The sequence below is a fragment of the Spermophilus citellus genome (genome assembly GCF_964194105.1).
Source record: "Spermophilus citellus genome assembly, chromosome: 9".
Taxonomy (NCBI): Eukaryota; Metazoa; Chordata; class Mammalia; order Rodentia; family Sciuridae; genus Spermophilus; species Spermophilus citellus.
This window is the reverse complement of record NC_138191.1, coordinates 21,919,003-21,937,192: the sequence shown is the minus strand read 5'-3', so window position 1 is coordinate 21,937,192 and position 18,190 is coordinate 21,919,003. Positions and strand designations below refer to the sequence as shown.

Below are 18,190 nucleotides of genomic sequence, written 5' to 3'. Positions count from 1 at the left end.
TGTTGTGCAGGGGAGTCAAAACCAGGACCTCGTACATACTAGACAAGCACTCTACTACTGAGCTGTACCCCAGCCTCAATTTAAGTATTTTTTTTGGGGGGGAGGGGTCTGAAACATATTTTAAGATAGAATTATAATAGAATTATTATATTAGAAGATTCTTTTTTTATTATTAGTTATTCAAAACATTACAAGGCTCTTGACATCATATTTCATACATTTGATTCAAGTGGATTATGAATTCCCATTTTTAGAAGATTCTAATCTTCCCATTAGTCAAATTCAATAGGATTTAGAGAATACAATTGCCTAACTTTTTTTTTTTTTTAAAGAGAGAGAATTTTAGTATTTTTTTTAGTTTTCGGCAGATACAACATCTTTGTTTGTATGTGGTGCCGAGGATAGAACCCAGGCTGCACGCATGCCAGGCGAGCGCGCTATTGCTTGAGCCACATCCCCAGCCCCAACAATTGCCTAACTTGATATTTTAAATGTTTCCCTTTTAGAGACACCCTCATTTGTTAGACCTCTGGAAGACAAGACAGTAACCCGAGGTGAAACGGCTGTATTACAGTGCATAGCTGGAGGAAGTCCTGCTCCACGCCTCAATTGGACTAAAGATGATGGACCACTGCTGGTGACAGAGAGACACTTCTTTGCTGCTGCCAACCAGCTTCTCATCATTGTAGATGCTGGACTAGAAGATGCCGGGAAATATACCTGTATCATGTCTAATACCCTTGGGACAGAACGTGGCCATATTTACCTAAATGTCATTTCATCCCCCAATTGTGACTCTTCTCAGAGTAGCATTGGGCATGAAGATGATGGCTGGACTACAGTTGGCATTGTCATCATTGTTGTGGTCTGCTGTGTTGTGGGCACCTCTTTGATCTGGGTCATTGTTATTTACCATATGAGAAGGAAAAGTGAAGACTATAGTATCACAAACACAGGTGAGTGGTACCCAGATGATATCTGTGACTTAATACTTGAGTCAAGAATGTAGTGCAGGGCTGGGGTTGTGGCTCAGTGGTAGAGCGTTGGCCTTGCAAGCATGAAGCACTGGGTTTGATCCTCAGCACCATATAAAAATAAATAAATAAAATGAAGATTGTGTCTACAACTAAAAAAAAATTATAAAAAAAGAATGTAGAGTAGGATTTATTATTAAGTACAAAAACTTAGGAGCCTATGATACATTATACCTAATATAGGCATAAGGAAGTTTTTCTGTTAAAATTTGCAGTTTCCTTGATATAACAACCTATTTGAGGAATTAGTTCTATCATAGTTTTTCTGAAGGGGAACAGTGGTGCCCTTTTTTCCCACCCCTGGCCAGCTGTATCAGAGTAGAGAACATTGAGAAAATAGCCTTCAGAGTGTTGGCTTTAACTGGGTAACTTTATTTGAAAGTTACAGATGTCTTTTTTTTTTTTTTTTTTTTTTTTAATCAGAGGAGCTCAATTTGCCTGCAGACATTCCTAGTTACTTGTCTTCCCAAGGAACACTGTCTGAGCCACAGGAAGGATACAGCAACTCTGAGGCAGGCAGTCACCAGCAGCTCATGCCTCCTGCCAGTGGATATATACACAAAGGCACTGATGGTAAGGATTTATGTTTATGCTTACAACTTTAGCCTGTCCTGTCATTTATTTTTCAGTGTTCAATTTCCCCATTAACCTGAAGTAATATTTTACTTTTTACCTTTTGGTACCAGGGATTTAACCCAGGGCACTTTGCCACTGAGTTACAGCCCCAGTCTTTTTAAATTTTTTACTTCAAGATAGGGCCTCACTAAATTCTGAGGTTGGCTTCAAACTTGTGATCCTCCTGCCTTAGCCTCCCAAGTCACTGGGATTACAGGTTCATACCACACCTGGCTCTGAGCAATATTTTAAAGTGAAAATATTTAGCTTCATGCAAAATAGGATAAAAGTTGACCAGAGTCTTAATAAAAGACTTTTCAGGGAGGAGCATCCCTCAGATCACATCCAAGGGAAGTTAGTGTCTCCTGCTAACATGTAGATAATCAGTAAAGTTTAAAGTGCAACAGTGTTCAAAGCTAGCCTCAGCAAGGATGAGGTACTAAGCAACTCAGTGAGACCCTGTTTCTAAATAAAATACAAAATAGGGCTGGGGATGTGGCTGGTCAAAAAAATAAATAAAGTACAACAGTGGTTCTCATTCATCATATAATGAAGAACATCAGAGAGATAAACATATCCTAATTAAATGGACCTGACTTCTCAATCCTACTTCTCACCCCTACTTCTCAAGACTCTTGTTTCCATAGGGAGTGCCAAAACATGGGGAGATGAATGAAGGAATAGAAAGACTGGATTTGATTCTGAGTTCTTCCTGTTTCTAGCTCTATGACTATGAACATATTACTTTAGATCTGCTCTTTACTTTATTAAACTTTTACTTCTATCACCACATGCTTGTCAGGCAGGACTTAGACTAGGGATAATTTTAGCAGTTAGTATTGCTAACCTCTTGACTTTTAAAAGTAACATGGACTCTCATGAAGTAAAGTCATCCTAAACTCCTAGTTGTCTGCTTTAATTTCCTTAGGCTAAGCATGTATCTTTTGGCATAGTGCAAGCCCTGTCTTGGATCCCTTTGAACTTGACTTATCCGGGCTGGGCAGAGATGGTTTAACATAATATTCAAGAGTGTGGGCTCTAAAGCCAGAGTGCCTGGGTTGTTCACTCTGGCAACGTTACTTCTGTCATGTTCTGTAGTTACCTTATCTATAAAGTGGGGATAATGATAGTACCTACCATATGAGGATATTGTGAAGATTAAATGAGTCCATTCACAGATTTTGAAACTTCATCTTGTTTATAAGGTTTAAGAGTTCAAGGATGGAAATTGGTGATGCAAACTAATTCCTTAACAGAAAAATGGTTTGGATTCTGTCCCATGTTGTCATTAGGTGGCACTGGTACCAGGGTGATCTGCTCAGATTGTTACGACAATGCCAACATATACTCAAGGACCCGTGAATACTGTCCATACACCTATATTGCTGAGGAGGATGTTCTAGATCAGACACTATCCAGCCTCATGGTCCAGATGCCCAAGGAGACATTTTTGTCACATCCTCCCCAAGATGCCACTGTCTTGGAGAACCTGATATCAGCAGACAGAGAGCTGTCTGCCTTTCCTACTAACAATGATAGAAAAAGTGAGAAGAAACTTCCCTGCACACAGATAAGCAATGGTAAGGGTCTTTTTTGTTATTTTGCTTTCACTTACCTCATGGATTTTTCCTTCTATCATATAGGTAGCACTCATTTGACAGGAAGCAAACAAATTGTTACACTGGAATAAGTGGCCATTGTTAACTGGTGTATATTAGAGCCAGAGGTTTTTACATATTGGGTTACAAAGTCTTTATCTGGAGGATGAAAACAGCTTTTGTGGGGTACCAAGATTGTATGACAGAAAATCCAAAGGCCACATAGAAAGAAGCTTTAGAGAAGTTTCATATGGGTATTGGTAATTTGTTCTTCCATTTTATTTAAATAATGGAAATTTGAAATGCTTAGAATATAATATGGGCAAAATTATTTTGTACTGAGAAAACTTTAAAATGTTTTGTTTGGTTGCTGTTCTATCAGGCAAATATTTTATTTCAGCATCACTTGGCAGATGTTTTCTTTCTCCTGTGAGGTATGATCAGCACCATAATTGGGAAGACAGTTTTAGAATAAGTTGTTTTGTCCTTCATGGCCCAGGAAAAGAAATACTATACTGTGTAGATCAGGTCTTTGATAACAGCTTGGTCAGTAAAACATAGCTCTTTCTAGACTATGAAAGGTACTCCTGAGCATATCTTCCTGACCATTTGGCTTTTTATCCTCTGTCATCTCCTGTTAATCTGAGGTGGAAGAGCACTGGAAATGGGGCAGGAGGTAAGAAATATAGGATTAGAAAGGAGAGTAAATTATGTAGTAGATAGTAGTATTTTTCAGGGATGGTTCTGGCAAGAGTAGCAATCTAAGATGAGACTTAAGATGCACTCTTCAGTTGTTTTTTTTTTTTCTATTCTTTCCTTTTTTTAAATTTGTTTTAATTAGTTACACATGACAGTACAATGATCTTGACATATCATACATTTGAATCAGATAGGATGTAATTTCTCATTTTTCTGAGTGTACAGGTTGCAGAGTTACATTGGTCATGCAGTCACGTATATACCCACAGCAATACTAGTGTCTATTTTATTCTGCTGTCCTTCCATTACCCCCTTCCCCTCCCCTCCCACCACTTCTTTCTACCTAATCTAATGTGACCACTTCTTTTTCTTTTTCCCCCTCACATCGTCATACCTGTATTCTGTATAACGAAGGGGGTCTCCTTCCCTCTTCCATGCAATTCCCATTCTCCCTCCCTCTCCCTCCCACCTCTCTTCCCTATCGAAAGGTAATTTTCTTCTCATGCTCTTCCCTACCCCATTTTGAGTCACCCCCCTTATATTAGAGAAGACATTCGGCATTTGTTTTTTAGGGATTGGCTAACTTCACTTAGCATAATCTGCTCTAATGCCATCCATTTCCCTGCAAATGCCATGATCTTGTTATTTTTTAGTGCTGAGTAATATTCCATTGTGTATAAATGCCACATTTTTTTTATCCATTCATCCATTGAAGGGCATCTAGGTTGGCTCCACAGTCTAGCTATTGTGCACTCTTTAGTTCTTAAGAGACCAATTCTAAAGCTTGCTCAAGAGGGTAGAGGGCAGATAAAAGTACCATTATTGAAGTTAGTCTTCTATGTTTACATTCAGTGTCCAGGAAAAAAATGCACCAACACTAAATCAATTTTTCCTTCTCTTAGAAGAGTCGCATTAAGGGGCTGGAGTTGTGACTCAGCGGTAGAGCACTTGCCTAGCATGTGCAAGGCCCTGAGTTCAATCCTCAGTACCGCATAAAAAATAAATAAATAAATAAAGGTCTTGTGTCCAACTACAACTAAAAAATAAATTATATATATATATTTAAAAAGTCACATTTTTTAAGTGACTCTTTTTAATGGTTCAAAGCTGGATGTTGTGACACATGCCTGTAATCCCAGTGGCTCAGGAGGCTGAGGTAGGAGGATTGAGAGTTCAAAACCAGCCTCAGCAATATAGCAAGGCCCTAAGCAATTCAGTGAGACCCTATCACTAAATAAAATATAAAGGGCTGTTGATGTGGCTCAGTGGTTAAGTATCCCTGAGTTCAATTCCTGTTACCAAAAAAAAAAAAAAAAAAAAAGATTTAAGGAGAACCAAAGGTGCAGCACATCTTTTTTTTTTTTTTTTTTTTTTTTTTAGCTTTCTGCATGCCTAAATTTTGATTCTGTTCTGTGAGTAAGGAAATAAGCAAATGAGAGTGCACTGGAGCATTGTCTATTCTTTATCTAGGGTACTATAGATTCTTGCTACCCAAAGTGTGGGCTAGGACTGTCAGCATGAGCATTACCTCAGAGCTTGTTAGAAAGGCAGTCATGGCTGGGTTGTGGTGGTGTACATGTGTAATCTCAGCTACTTTGGAGCTGGAGCAAGAGATCACAAGTTTGAGGCAGCAACTTAGGAAGACTCTGTCTCAAAAGATAAAAAGGACTGGGGATGTAGTTCAGTGATAAAATGCCCATGTATTCAACAAGATCCCCAGGTTATTTCTGTGCATATTAAAGCTTGAAAAACTTGCTCTAGCTTACTTTTCACATGGATTTTTATTTGTGGGTTTTGGTTCCCAGAATGTTAGGCTAGTTTTTCCCAAAATGCACCAGGTGAAGTTAATGTAATGAAGTTAATGTTTAATGTAGTTTTGGGGAAAATAGTTCACTACTGTAATAAAAATGAGAGAAATGCAGATTTTTTTGAAACCAGAGTATAGATAATGTCATTTTAATATAGTTGCTTTTGGTTATTATTTATTGCTTGTATTTGCTTGGTTCTTACATTCTAGAAGTTAGAAGACAATGATTTTTTTTAATGATGTTTGTTTATTTTTTTAGATGTAGATGGACTCAATATCTCTATAATTTTTATGTGGTGCTAATAATTGAACCCAGTGCCTCACGTGTGTGGGGCAAGTGCTTTACCACTGAGCTAAAACCCCAGTACAGTGATTGTTTGTTTTTTAAAACAAAAACATTTAAAGATGTAACAGCAGCACAAAATCAGCAGTTATTACTCATGTATCATGAAACTTTCATTATAATTAGGATACCATTGTCTTTTTAGTTATTTTCCATGTATGTATAGCATTTAATTTTTGATGTAGCAGAACCACTAAAATAATAGCTGAATGAGCATAAGACAGCATAGTTTCAGAAATTAATTGGTTAAATTCATTGAATATAAGGATCTAATAGACCACAGTTCCATTTTTTTTTTAATTTTGTAAGTATTGTATTTGTCACTGAAGAAAAAACATAGCTGCAAGTTCTGTATTGGCTTCAGTTAGATCAAATAGTTAATCTTTAACATAGCCATTACACTACAAAAATTGAAGTCAACACAGTCATTATTAAAAATTACTTGTTGAGGGCTGGGGATGTGGCTCAAGCTGTAGCGCGCTCGCCTGGCATGTGTGTGGCCCGGGTTCAATCCTCAGCACCACATACAAACAAAGATGTTGGGTCCGCCGAAAACTAAAAAATAAATAAATAAATAAACATTAAAAAAAAATTCTCTCTCTCTCTCTCTGTCTTTAAAAAAAAAATTACTTGTTGAAAGAATCTATTCTGAAGAGAATGAAAATTAGGAAAAAAAATTTAAACAATTCCTCCAAATCACACATTTATAAATATTATCATATTTAAAATGCTTGAAAGGCATGGAGTCTCCATTAATGGAAAAGCAGTTTGCTATTTATTGGCAACAGAACAAAAAAACAGTGATAGTTTATAAAATTCAAGAGCTGTATTTTTTTGGGTTTGCACTTGAACAGTATTATCATTACTACTGTATTCAGTGTTTGTATGGTTATGTTTTTTTAATTGTGGCTAAGAATATGGCAAATACACATTTGTTCTCCATGTTCTTATTCAGGAATACTGGGCGTCTTTATGTCTTTGGGGTTTTGGTTAAAAGGACATTAAGTTTTAGAAAATTAATTTTGAATTCTAGTCACCACTGATAATTCTTGTCTTTCATTCTCAGAAACATTGCAACGGCCTCTGTGGAACATAAACAGAGAATTAGGCCTGTCTCATCCGCCCTTTTCCCAACAACCAGTCCTTGAGTCACCACAACTTCATCGAAATGAAGGCCTGGCAGAGAAAGATCCAGACTCTTCTTCCCCCATGCCCTGCCACAGGTTACATGACCATGCTTTTGAATTTAGTAGGACTCGGAACATTCAAGATGGTAGTGAGGGTACATGAAACCCACTCTAGGATAAAATCTGGGCAGAGACAAAAGTGAACCAATTTGTACTTACTACCTCAGAGTTCAGAAGAAACCCCAAAGTCAGCATTTGCTTTACTCTTTGTTCATGGTTACATCTGACCACACCAAGGTAGGACAGGCATTTGGGTTTATGCCTGATGAAGGAAGGGTAACAGCTGACAGAAATGGGTATATCAAATCAAAATTATGCAGCACTGGCAGAGGAAGATACAGGACAAATGTGCTTCCTGATGGTTCCATGGAGATGTGCCGAGGTGTGCTTTGCCTATCAGGAAGGTCTGATTGCTGCTTAACCTGCTGGAATTATCTTAATTCTCAGAACAACCCTGAGAAAACATTACTGCTTTGATGTTCTACTTTACCTTCCAAGAGCAAAAATAACTTTGGAGCCCTCTGGGAAGTGTGCCTGGGGTTCTTCAGTGGTTTTCAGCAGGTAGTTGAGGCTGGGGCTTTGATATTCAAGGTCTTCAGCAAGAATCCCAGTTTGACCAGCTGGTATTAGGTCAAAAGTTTTTGTATTCTTGTGATTTTTTTTTTTTTTTTTTTTTTTTGGTCCCTATTGCCCAGGGAACTCATTGTAAATATGTGTGTATTTATAAATAATTTTTCTATTCATTGACCATGTGTGTTGGTTGTAATGTAAATATTTTTGATATGCCAGAATTATATATAATGTGTCTCTAGTTATTATATTGACAGCAGCTTCTCAGATCAAAGATTTTGTATAACTTAGTGAGATCTAAAAACTGTCTAAAGTTCTAAAAACTTATTTGTTAAGTATATGTATAGAGGCAGGGTACTTGGTGATTATGCACATATAACACAGTCTTGGTGAAATTAAGTGCTTCACGCCAGACGGTTCATACATTTAATCATTTGCCATCTGTTTACAAGCACCAGGTGACATTCCCTTTCTAGCATTAAAAGCCAGGCTGTTTCAGAGCCTGGCTGTCTCATCACAACCTTATAAACAGAAGAAGACTTGTTTGGGGACTATCTTTTTTCAGCAAAGTACTTCATTGACAGGGAAACCAAAGATTGCTTCTTCCTGTGTTTGTATTGTTTTTAGGAAGAGCATACAGAAGATGTTCCTATACTATAAAGCTTTAGAGTCGTCCTTGTTTTTTACAGGTGATTATTTAAGCCAAAAAGTTGGGTTTTTTCCTTCAAATTTCATAGCAAAGAGCTTTATGTGAAGAAAGAACTTAACAGTCTAATGAAATATAGTGGATTAAAGTTCTTTCTTTGTGCTGTCAGATTTCTTTATACACTGTTCGATCCTCTATTCTAATGTTCTTAACTATATAATTTTAACCTCTTAAAAATATCTAAGTCATGCATATCCAGGGTTCTAAACTCACATCCTTTCTCAGCTTTTTGTCATAAAGTTTAGCTGAATTTTCTACTTGGTTTTAATCATTTTTTCTCCTGTGGGCAGCAGCACTTCTTTACCTCTTGCACCTGTTACCTTTTCCCTCTTGCACCTGTCAGAGTCTGTTCATTTTCACTTTGAACTTAAATATGATAGTTTTTCTAAACTTCAGTCTGCATCTCTCTTCTTAGGAGGTTGTGGTATTGGTTGTACTGGACTGACAGGAATTAAGAGACCTGGTTCACTTCTGATTCTGCTCTTTACTAGCTGGGTAATCAAACATGAGTCCTTGGACTTCCCTAGGCTCAATTTCCTTATTTATGAAATGAGGCATTTTATTTTACTAGATGCTCTTTCCAGCCCTTTCTAGCTCCTTTAGGAGCTGAAGAGGATTATGCCACTTTAATAAAAAGCTGCTTTTGTGAAGTATTTTGTTAGAGTTGAACAAGAATGATACTGCTTGCTCTAACTTGATCCATATTTATTTCCTCTATAGTAGGAATAATGGTGTAAGAAATACTCACGAGGAGCCAGGCATGGTGACACACACCTGTAATCCCAGTGACTCAGGAGGCTGAGGCAGAAGGATCCCAAATTCAAAGCCAGCCTCTGTAACTTAGTGAGACACTATCTCAAAATAAAAAATTAGAAAAGGGCTGGGGATGAGGCTCGGTGGTTGAGTCCCCCTGGGTTCAGTCCCTGGCACCATAAACAGACAAATACTTGTGAGGAAAAATATTCTTTTTTTAAAATTTTGTTTTGATTGAACCCAGGAGCACTTAGCCACTGAGTCACATCCCTAGGCCTTTTTTGTATTTTATTTAAACATTTATTTATTTTTTTAGTTTTCGGCGGACACAACATCTTTGTTATTGTATGTGGTGCTGAGGATCGAACCCGGGCCGCACGCATGCCAGGCGAGCGTGCTACCGCTTGAGCCACATCCCCAGCCCTGTATTTTATTTAGAGACAGGGTCTCAACTGAGTTGCTTAGTGCCTCACCAAGTTGCTGGGGGCTGACTTTGAGCTCTGATCCTCCTGCCTCAGCCTCCCGAGCTGCTGGGATTACAAGCAAGCACCATCTGCCTGGCAAAATATTCTACTTCTAAACAGTTATCAGTAACCTTAAATAATTTTGTTTCAGTTGAGAAATCAACCTTTGGTTTCTAGAGCAGCAGATCTGAATACTAGAATTACAGCACAGCAGAGTATCAAGATCATCTGAGAGGTGGGCCACAATTAATTTGTAACTAGTTTGTGCCTTGCTTCCCTTTCTAATGTACTCAAAGTTATAGTACTCTAATTCAAAGAGAGATTTTCCTGAGTGGTAAATGTGGAGTTAGGCTGGATTGCCAGAGTTTGTGCCCACAATATTAGCTGTTGTATGTGGAGAGGGCAGAAAACAGGTGTGAGTCACTGCTCTAGAGACTGTAGTGTGTGAATCACTGCTCTCTCCATCCAGGTGTGCTCCCTCCATGCTGCTCATGCTGACAGTGGTGTCAAAGTCTGGTGCCCTGAGGAGCCAGGTTATCCTTCCTTATATCAGCTCAAATGGTTGAAACCTCCACCCAGATATTTCAAGCTTGCCTGAATAACTAGTCAGGAATCTGTCTAGACACAAAGAGCCTACCTTGGGTCTTAAAATAATAACTACAACATCTAATCCTAGGAAGAATTTACTTAATTGCTTTTTTCCCCCCTCTCCCTTTCTGGTACAGGATTGAGCCCAGGTCCTTGTACATGTTCTACCACTGAACTATATGTCCAGCCCTTTTAATTATTTTAAGACAAGATCTTGTTAAAGTTGCTTAGGCTTTTTAGAACTTGAGATCCTCCTGCCTCAGCTTCCTCAGTAGCTGGGATTACAGTTGTGCATGTATTTCTAACCACGTAAAACACTGATCAAGTGCTTCACCATCTAATGTAAACAGGATTGATGGCTTACCCATGCTTTTTTCTATCAGTACATTGTCCGCTTAATGCTAATTTAATCAAGGATGTTGCAAAGAAAGGCAAACAAATGCTAAGAGAAATCTGTCTCTCCCTACCCAGTTATCCCTTCATTTTAATAGGGATACATAAATGTTCTTAATTTGTGCCCCTCTTAGGTTTTTTCTTTCTTTTCTTTTTTGGTACTAGGGATTGAACCCAGGGGTGCTTAACCACTGAGTCACATCCCCAGCCCTCTTTTTAGTATTTTATTTAGAGACAGGGTCTCACTGAATTGCTTAGTACTTCACTAAATTGCTGAGGCTGGCTTTGGGCTCGTGATCCGCCTGCCTTAGCCTCCCAGGCCACTGGGATTACAGGCGTGCACCACCACACTGCAGTTTCATTGAACTTGAAGCCTTACTAACACAGGAACTATACTTAAGCCATTAACTTTCTGTTTATCGGCATCTTCTAAATACTTTCATTGTATGCAAGCTACTTTCTAGAATAGGAAATGTCAGGAACCTGGCCCAGTGTACAGTTGCACCTTAAAGTGCCACATCAGAATGCTTTGAGTGTGTATTTTTCTGTAACTTTCGTGTTGCCTGTACTTTGCCCATTAAAGGGTTATAAAAGGAACTTTAGGCTGTTAAAGCAGTTTAGACTGTTTCCCATTTTCCTATCTCCCTAAAGGGAGATGTTATAAAAACCTTAACTTAAAGGTTGTCATATGAAATGACAGGACAGGTGTCATCTACATGAAAGTGCACCATATACCTGCTAATAATTCTATATGAGTTAACTCTCTAAACAATCACATTTATCTGACAAGTGGAATATCAGCCTTTTGGGGGAAAGGTACATTGAGAGTCTAATAATCTTTAAATAGTGTTATATTTCTGTTTGAGATGGAATATGGGCAAGATGACTTTTAAGTTCTCTTTATTTCTATTGGAACTTTCCATGCAATCTGACAGTCTTAGAATTTTACCCTTCAAAATCTTTTGTGTTTAGTTGAGAATACTTCAGTTTTTGTTTTGTTTTTGTTTTGATGGCACTAGAGATTGAACCCAGGGTCTTTTATGTGCTAGGCAAACATTTTACCACTGAGCCACATTCCCAGCTCAGAATTTTTTTAAACTAAAGAACTTTGGGACCATGAGTAACAAAAAGGATGTGACCCATGATCATGACTGAAAATGTAAAATTATGGGCTTGTTCTAAAGAGAACTAATGCAAGCGGCATTACTATAGTGAAAAATTCAAAGCTTGTGTTGCATTATAACTCTCCTTTTTGCTCTTTGATTAATTTTTCTTCTTTTTTTTTGGGTGTCAGATATATTAGGATATATAAAGATAATGATTGGATAAAAAATTCTGAACTTGACTAAATATGAAAAGATATATTCCAAAATAGAGAATGGATAAGAGACATAAGAAGGTTTTATATATGTGTACATGTATGTATATGTATGTTTATATACATATATAAAAATTTATATATGTGCACATTCAAGTGTTTATGTCATAAATAGAAATGAGAGAACTTGGTTTTTTTCTTATCTATTCCCAGTTGGAATGGTGTTGGAATTATAGTGTTCAGTTTTATATTCAATATTTTACCTGGTGTGGCCTTTTTCATAATTATAATACCACGGAAATGCCAAGGGGGTAATAGATCAACAGAGGTAAGTTTGCTGTTGGGTTTTTTTTCTCCCCTGGGTCTGGGTTTTGAATCTGTACATGCTCTGCCCCTGAGCTGTGCCCTGAGCCCCAAATGTGCTGTCATTTTATGTGACAGCTTTCATTTTTAAATTTGCTCATTAATACCGATTGTAGAGGTAATTGTGAAAACAGCTGGACCTTAGAAGGTTGAGCTTTCTTTCTTGGCAAGTAACTTTTTCTGTTAAATGATCTTTCTCATTTCAGCTCAGCAGGGGCTTTTCCTTCCTGCCTCTTCTACCTTTAACTTTTAGTTTGAGGTTAACTGATATTTATTTAGATTGTACTCCAATTAATTTATTTCCTCCCTCCTTCCCTTCTTTCCCCAAGTTCTGTATTAAGAGATGTGTTACAAATTGCACTTAAAACAACATTTGAAACCCCAAGAATCACCTGGAGGGCTTGTGAGTAGTAAGGTGGTGTGTTTGTGTTTTCTGGTGTTGGGGATCAAATCTGGGGCTTTGTATATTTTAGGCAAGTGCCCTACCGTTGAGCTACATCTCCAGTCTCCAGGGGTGTGTGTTTTAAGGGTTAAGATTCAAGCCCCCTCTTTCAAGGTTGTGTGCTGTTTCTTATCAGTCCTAATAATCCGCAAAGGGTGTGGATAGGTGAAGAAACAGCTTGACTTGTTTGTGCCTATTTTCAAATGTAAGAAGTAAAGTGGTCTTATGCCAATTATAACTGTTTTGGAAGAGAAATTGATCAGCAGGTGGTTAAGTGCTCTTGAAATATCTCTTGGCTATTTAATGTGGCCTCTTGATCCATAGAGACTTAATTCTACCCTATACTTTCCCCTGTTCTCTTTTTCCCTTATTAGAGGATGTCAGTCTGAGCAGCCCTGGTATTAGATGTACCTAAAGAAAAGTAAGTGTAAGCCAAGTTGTTGTTCAGTGTGGTTCTTTCCTGATATTTATATTTTCTCACACATAAGAATGTATATTTTATAGAGCATGTGTTTTGTCTACTTGTTTGTCTACTGTAATATGTCTTCAATAAAGCTAAAATACATTACGGTCTTTTTGTCTTCACTTGCCTAAAGTACAGGAGTGAAATGGTTCATTTCTGATTTTGTATCCTTTTGAGTGAGCCTTCAGATAGCTGAATGAGTTGGAACAGGAAGAGTTGCTCTTCTCTGGTTCTTGCCAACTCACACACTGCTGTGAGCCTGCCACTACCTGCCACCTACCTGCTAGCTGTACAGGACAGGAACTGTCCTCTGCTTCTTCCCTCGGAGTGTCTACGTTGGTGCTAGGTGCCTGGCAGATTTGGATGTGCTAAATATGCACATCCATATTTAGTTCATTAGGAAGTAAGAGTGCTTTCTTCACGGGGAAGAACTTGAAGGCAACATTTCTAGTGTGGTAAATCTTAGATTAACAGAATATTTGAAGATCATCAGTATTCTGTAGTTGTACTACCATTTTGGGGACTCTTTGAAGACTGGGCTTAAACTATTGATCCCATTGTGTACATCTCTTGCACTTTAGTCTTTATGAGGCACTTTCCAGAAATATCCATTTGAATCTCATATAATCTTATTATGTAGATCAGATAGATAATTGTAATCTACATTTTGTAGTTAAGGAAACTGGCTCAGTGAGATTACTCTATTTCACAATATAATCATGGATTTTATGCCAATTTATTTTTGCAAAAAAGGAGTGCAACCATTTTTAAACTTTTTACAAATATTTTTTCTGGTATTAAAAATCTTTATTACTAAACTGTCTTTGGTGCAGAATTAGGATGCCTAGAATATTTGTGAATATACTTTAAAATTAAGTAGTCCAAAGTGACACACATCATTTCTTTCTTTCTTTTTTTTTTTTTTTTTTTTTTTTTTTGAGGAAGAGGAAAAAGAAGGTTTATTGCTTTACTAGCAAATAACACAGGGTACTCCTGTCCCAAAGTCTGTGACTCGATCAGGAGGGACAGGGGGGTTTAGAGGAACTTCACGGGTTACATTCCAGTTGTGCTCTGGTAGGGGGCCCCAGGGCGTGTTAGGATTCACTTCCACACATCATTTCTTTATGACAGTTTAATGAACATATTTCTGAAAAAAAGTTAACATTAATTTTTTTGTACATTGTAGTTGAAATATTACATTTGAGAAAATTTACTACAGTGTTGTGAAGTATGGACTTAGAAAGTGTAATCGTCTGTCCGAAGATTCTGTGCCACTGTGTTTGTTTTCATTATCTGATGCACCATCCTCATTGCCACTCACATAAGGTTTGTTTACCCTTAGTACTGCAGCACTCTGAACAGGCCACGCAAGTCAGCTTTTGGAAATACACTGAGTAGTGCTCATGTACTGAGAATTCTAGGTTTGAGGCTCACAGTACTCAAGAAAACAGATGCACATCCATATGCCCTGGTGAATACATTACTGCTGTTTACCTTTTTATTGTTATTATTATTTTAGTTGTTGATGGATCTTTATTTTCATTTATGTATATGTAGTGCTAGGAGTTGAACCCAGTGCCTCATACGTTTGAGGCAAGCACTGTACCGCTGAGCCACAACCCCAGCCCCTGTTTACCTTTTTAAGCGGCTGTGGAACAGAACTATACCATGCAACAATTATGTGATGAAAAGTTTTAAAACAATTTTTGGACTGAAACAACCAGGATGCTATGATTTTGTAGTGGCAACAATTATGCAGTGAAATACAGTATCACATATCCAACATCAAAAAACTTTCAGACAATAAAGCAAGGATTTGAATCCAGATTTCCTGACCTAAGAATTTCCTTGGGTTACAGGATTTTCCCCTATGATACTGCCTGGTCTGAGCAGTATATCTTGTCCATAATTTGCATACACATTTGAGTAAAGCTCTCTGGGGTCTGAGGCCCAGCGCTGTGGCACACACCTTTAAATTCAGTGGCTTGGGAGGCTGAGGCAGGAGGATTGCGAGTTCATAGCCAGCATCAGCAACTTAGTGAGGTTCTAAGCAGCTCAGTGAGACCCTGTCTCTAAATGTAAAAACCTGCTGGGCATTGATCACTTTCAGTGTCAAAGTTTAGAATGTACCTGGAAATTTATTAAATTTATTTATTTATTTTTTATGATAAATGCATTTCATTATTTAGATGTTTAAGCTCTCGCACTAAGTTTTTACAAGCTGGTGAACACTGACAAATTATTTCTCCCACAGAACTATAACCACACATTCCCAGACAGTATAAATATATGGTTGAACTAACATTAATATACATCACCATTTTATCAATTACGTAATAAAACAAAATTATCAAGTATCCAAATATTAAGTTACACAGCTCAAAAGGCATATAAAATATTAGATGTCTGCTCAATTCATCAGCAGAAACCCACTTTTTTTTTTTGCAAGAGGTTGGGAATAAAAAAAAATCACACTTCAAACAAAAAGTTGGTAAACAACTTCTGATAATTATGAAAAAAAATTACAAGAATTTCAGAAACTTTATGATTAAGAATTGTTTTACCTACAATAACAGAGCATCTCTACCTTTAAAAAAATATTTACTAAATTAAAGAGCATATATTCTACAGGTTCTGCACCAGACAAAGGCAACATTTTACTAAAAAATATTTAATAGCCCCCTCCCATTCTTTTTTCCAGGCCCTCCCTGTTAAGTTGTACCTCAGAGTGCAAACATTAAATTAACTAAGGCTTTTTTTTTTGTCTGGAGACTTAAAAGACATGTGCTTCTGTAAAAACGTAGGTTTTCAAAATGGAGGTTTCCCATAACAGCAAAAAATAAGACTTATAGAAAGATATTAAATAAAAATAATTGCTGTAAGACTTGGTAAAAGGAAAAAAAAAAACAAAAACAAAAAACCCCAATAGATAAAAGCAAACCTGATGTATACTGGTATGTGGGAGATGTAAACATAAAAGAGCAGGCAAATAATCATATAGGGCCTACAATGTTTGAAATGACTGAAGGAATAAATGTTTGAAATGAATGAAGGAATAAATCATATAGGGCCTACAATGTTTGAAATGACTGAAGGAATAAATCTAGAGTGTTCTTAGTTCCTGGAATTTTGGTTTTGTATGATACTAAAAATATACAAGTCTTGTTCTGGGTATTTTGGCACCTAATCTTTCTAAATTTCTTATGTAAGATTCTGGCATGGAAATAGATTTAAAGACATTAGCTCAATACCGCATGATTTCAGGAAAGGTCAACTGGTACAAATGATAAGCACATTTTAAATGGTGAACAGCAAGAATCTTTTGCTAAGTGTCCAAACAGGTTGATCATAACCCAAACATAGAGATTGAAATTCTGTCAAGCTTGTGGCCTGGTAAAACTGCTTTCCAATACTCCTACAGAAGCTTCATCAGACTTATTCACCACGCCAACATGTTGGCTAATATGTACGACAAATTAGGTCCCGTCTTAAGTTCCACTTCCAAGGCAATAGCATCAGGTGCCCGAGTTTTATTGAATGCAACAGTTGTTTCATTGACCATTGGAGTCTTTGAAGCGCAGCCGCATTTTAGGATGATACTTCTCCAAATACAAAAGTTGCTTGCTGTTAAAGGCTCCACGCCGCTTTTGTCTTCATAAGACAAAATTCATAGTTGTACTGCATCTTCATATTTCATTCCGCCTTCAATCAATGCCAGGGCAACAAGCACTGGAGCTCTCTCAAGGCCTGCAACACAATGAACAGCAATACAACAACCAGGTTCTTCACGAAACTTAATTTTTACAAGACTTAACCAGTCATCGACAATTTGGTTGGACGGTGGTGCACCATCATCAAAAGGCCAATCAAGAACATGGATGCCTTCTTTCTCCACAAGAGTAGTGTCATAGGTTGTTTCACATACTCCTACTATTGTGGTAACACCATACTTCTTAAGTTCCTCTATAAATTTGTTTAAGGTTGCATTGGTTGGATTGTGTGTAATAAGAAATCTCATGTTCTTGTATGTGACTTCCACAGGAGCAGGGCGGTTCATTTGAGCCATGTTAATTTAGTTAAAAAACACTCAATAGGGTTATGAAAGAATTTAAAAAGTTGAATACAGAAATGATGCAAAGTAACTGAAGTTTACTTCAATATACTCCACTTGATATTCTCAGTACTTTGAGTATGAAGTTGGGAGTAATGGGAAATGAAATGAACCTCCTAACAAGAAGCAGCAATTCTTCAATCCAGTAATACTGAGGCAGTGGAAAGGAAGTGCACTGAGGTTTATCCCATCCAGGTCAGAACTCTTGTAAAATGCTCGGTGGATTTTCAATTCAATACGTCTGTGTCCAGGTTAACCACTCTTATGGGGGCTTCTTGGTGGAGTAGTAATGAATTTCTACAGTTCACTTGTCTGCATAGAGGTCGTGCTGTGCCTGGCGGTAATCTCCACTGCCCTTCAGAAACTGCATAAATGTGTGACCAAGAACACCACAGAAAGGAATAAGTTTACTCATTGAAGATTGTGGCCTAATCATACAGCCGGTCCCGAGGCAGCGATACAAGCAGCTGCGGTGGCTGCTGCAGGGCAGGGGTGGCGGTGGGCGTCGCGGGGCGGCGGCAGGCGCACCAGACTCTGATTAAATTTAAAATTATTAAATTTCTGATTGAAAATGACTATTATTTTTTTCTCTCATACAGCAGAATGAAAAAGTGTTATTTATTTATTTTTTCTTTTGGATTGGGATGTGCTAAGGCCTAAGTGGCAGCATCCTGCTGAGTTTTGAAAGATACTTGTTCACATTCATAGATACTTAGAAGCTGTAACCCAGTGTTTA

The 18,190-nt window shown here is 37.6% G+C and overlaps 2 protein-coding genes and 1 pseudogene across 6 annotated transcripts in view; 1 reads left to right on the top strand and 2 right to left on the bottom strand.

Moving 5' to 3' along the window:
• Nucleotides 1-13,449, top strand: part of LRIG2 (leucine rich repeats and immunoglobulin like domains 2) — a 157,653-nt gene extending 144,204 nt beyond the window's left edge. For 3 of the 4 annotated variants that reach the window (XM_081306092.1, XM_081306094.1, XM_081306091.1), the window contains exons 15-18: nt 507-956; nt 1,458-1,607; nt 2,942-3,229; nt 7,163-13,449. In XM_081306092.1, the coding sequence (XP_081162218.1) occupies nt 507-956; nt 1,458-1,607; nt 2,942-3,229; nt 7,163-7,386 (1,112 nt within the window). In that variant the 3' untranslated portion in view covers nt 7,387-13,449. The remainder of the gene's footprint in view (nt 1-506; nt 957-1,457; nt 1,608-2,941; nt 3,230-7,162) is intronic. The other variant, XM_081306093.1, reaches the window with a different exon arrangement.
• Nucleotides 13,450-16,716: 3,267 nt separating this feature from the next.
• On the bottom strand, nt 16,717-17,415 carry LOC308657065 (protein tyrosine phosphatase type IVA 1-like; annotated as a pseudogene). Its single transcript has one exon. The product of its transcript is annotated as a protein tyrosine phosphatase type IVA 1-like (transcript).
• Nucleotides 17,416-17,744: 329 nt separating this feature from the next.
• On the bottom strand, nt 17,745-17,890 carry LOC308657066 (uncharacterized protein; the record flags this gene model as incomplete). Its single annotated transcript, XM_081308519.1, has 1 exon — nt 17,745-17,890. The coding sequence occupies one exon, from the start codon at nt 17,888-17,890 to the stop codon at nt 17,759-17,761; it is 132 nt and encodes a 43-aa protein (XP_081164645.1). The 3' UTR covers nt 17,745-17,758.
• Between the last annotated feature and the right edge of the window lie 300 nt (nt 17,891-18,190).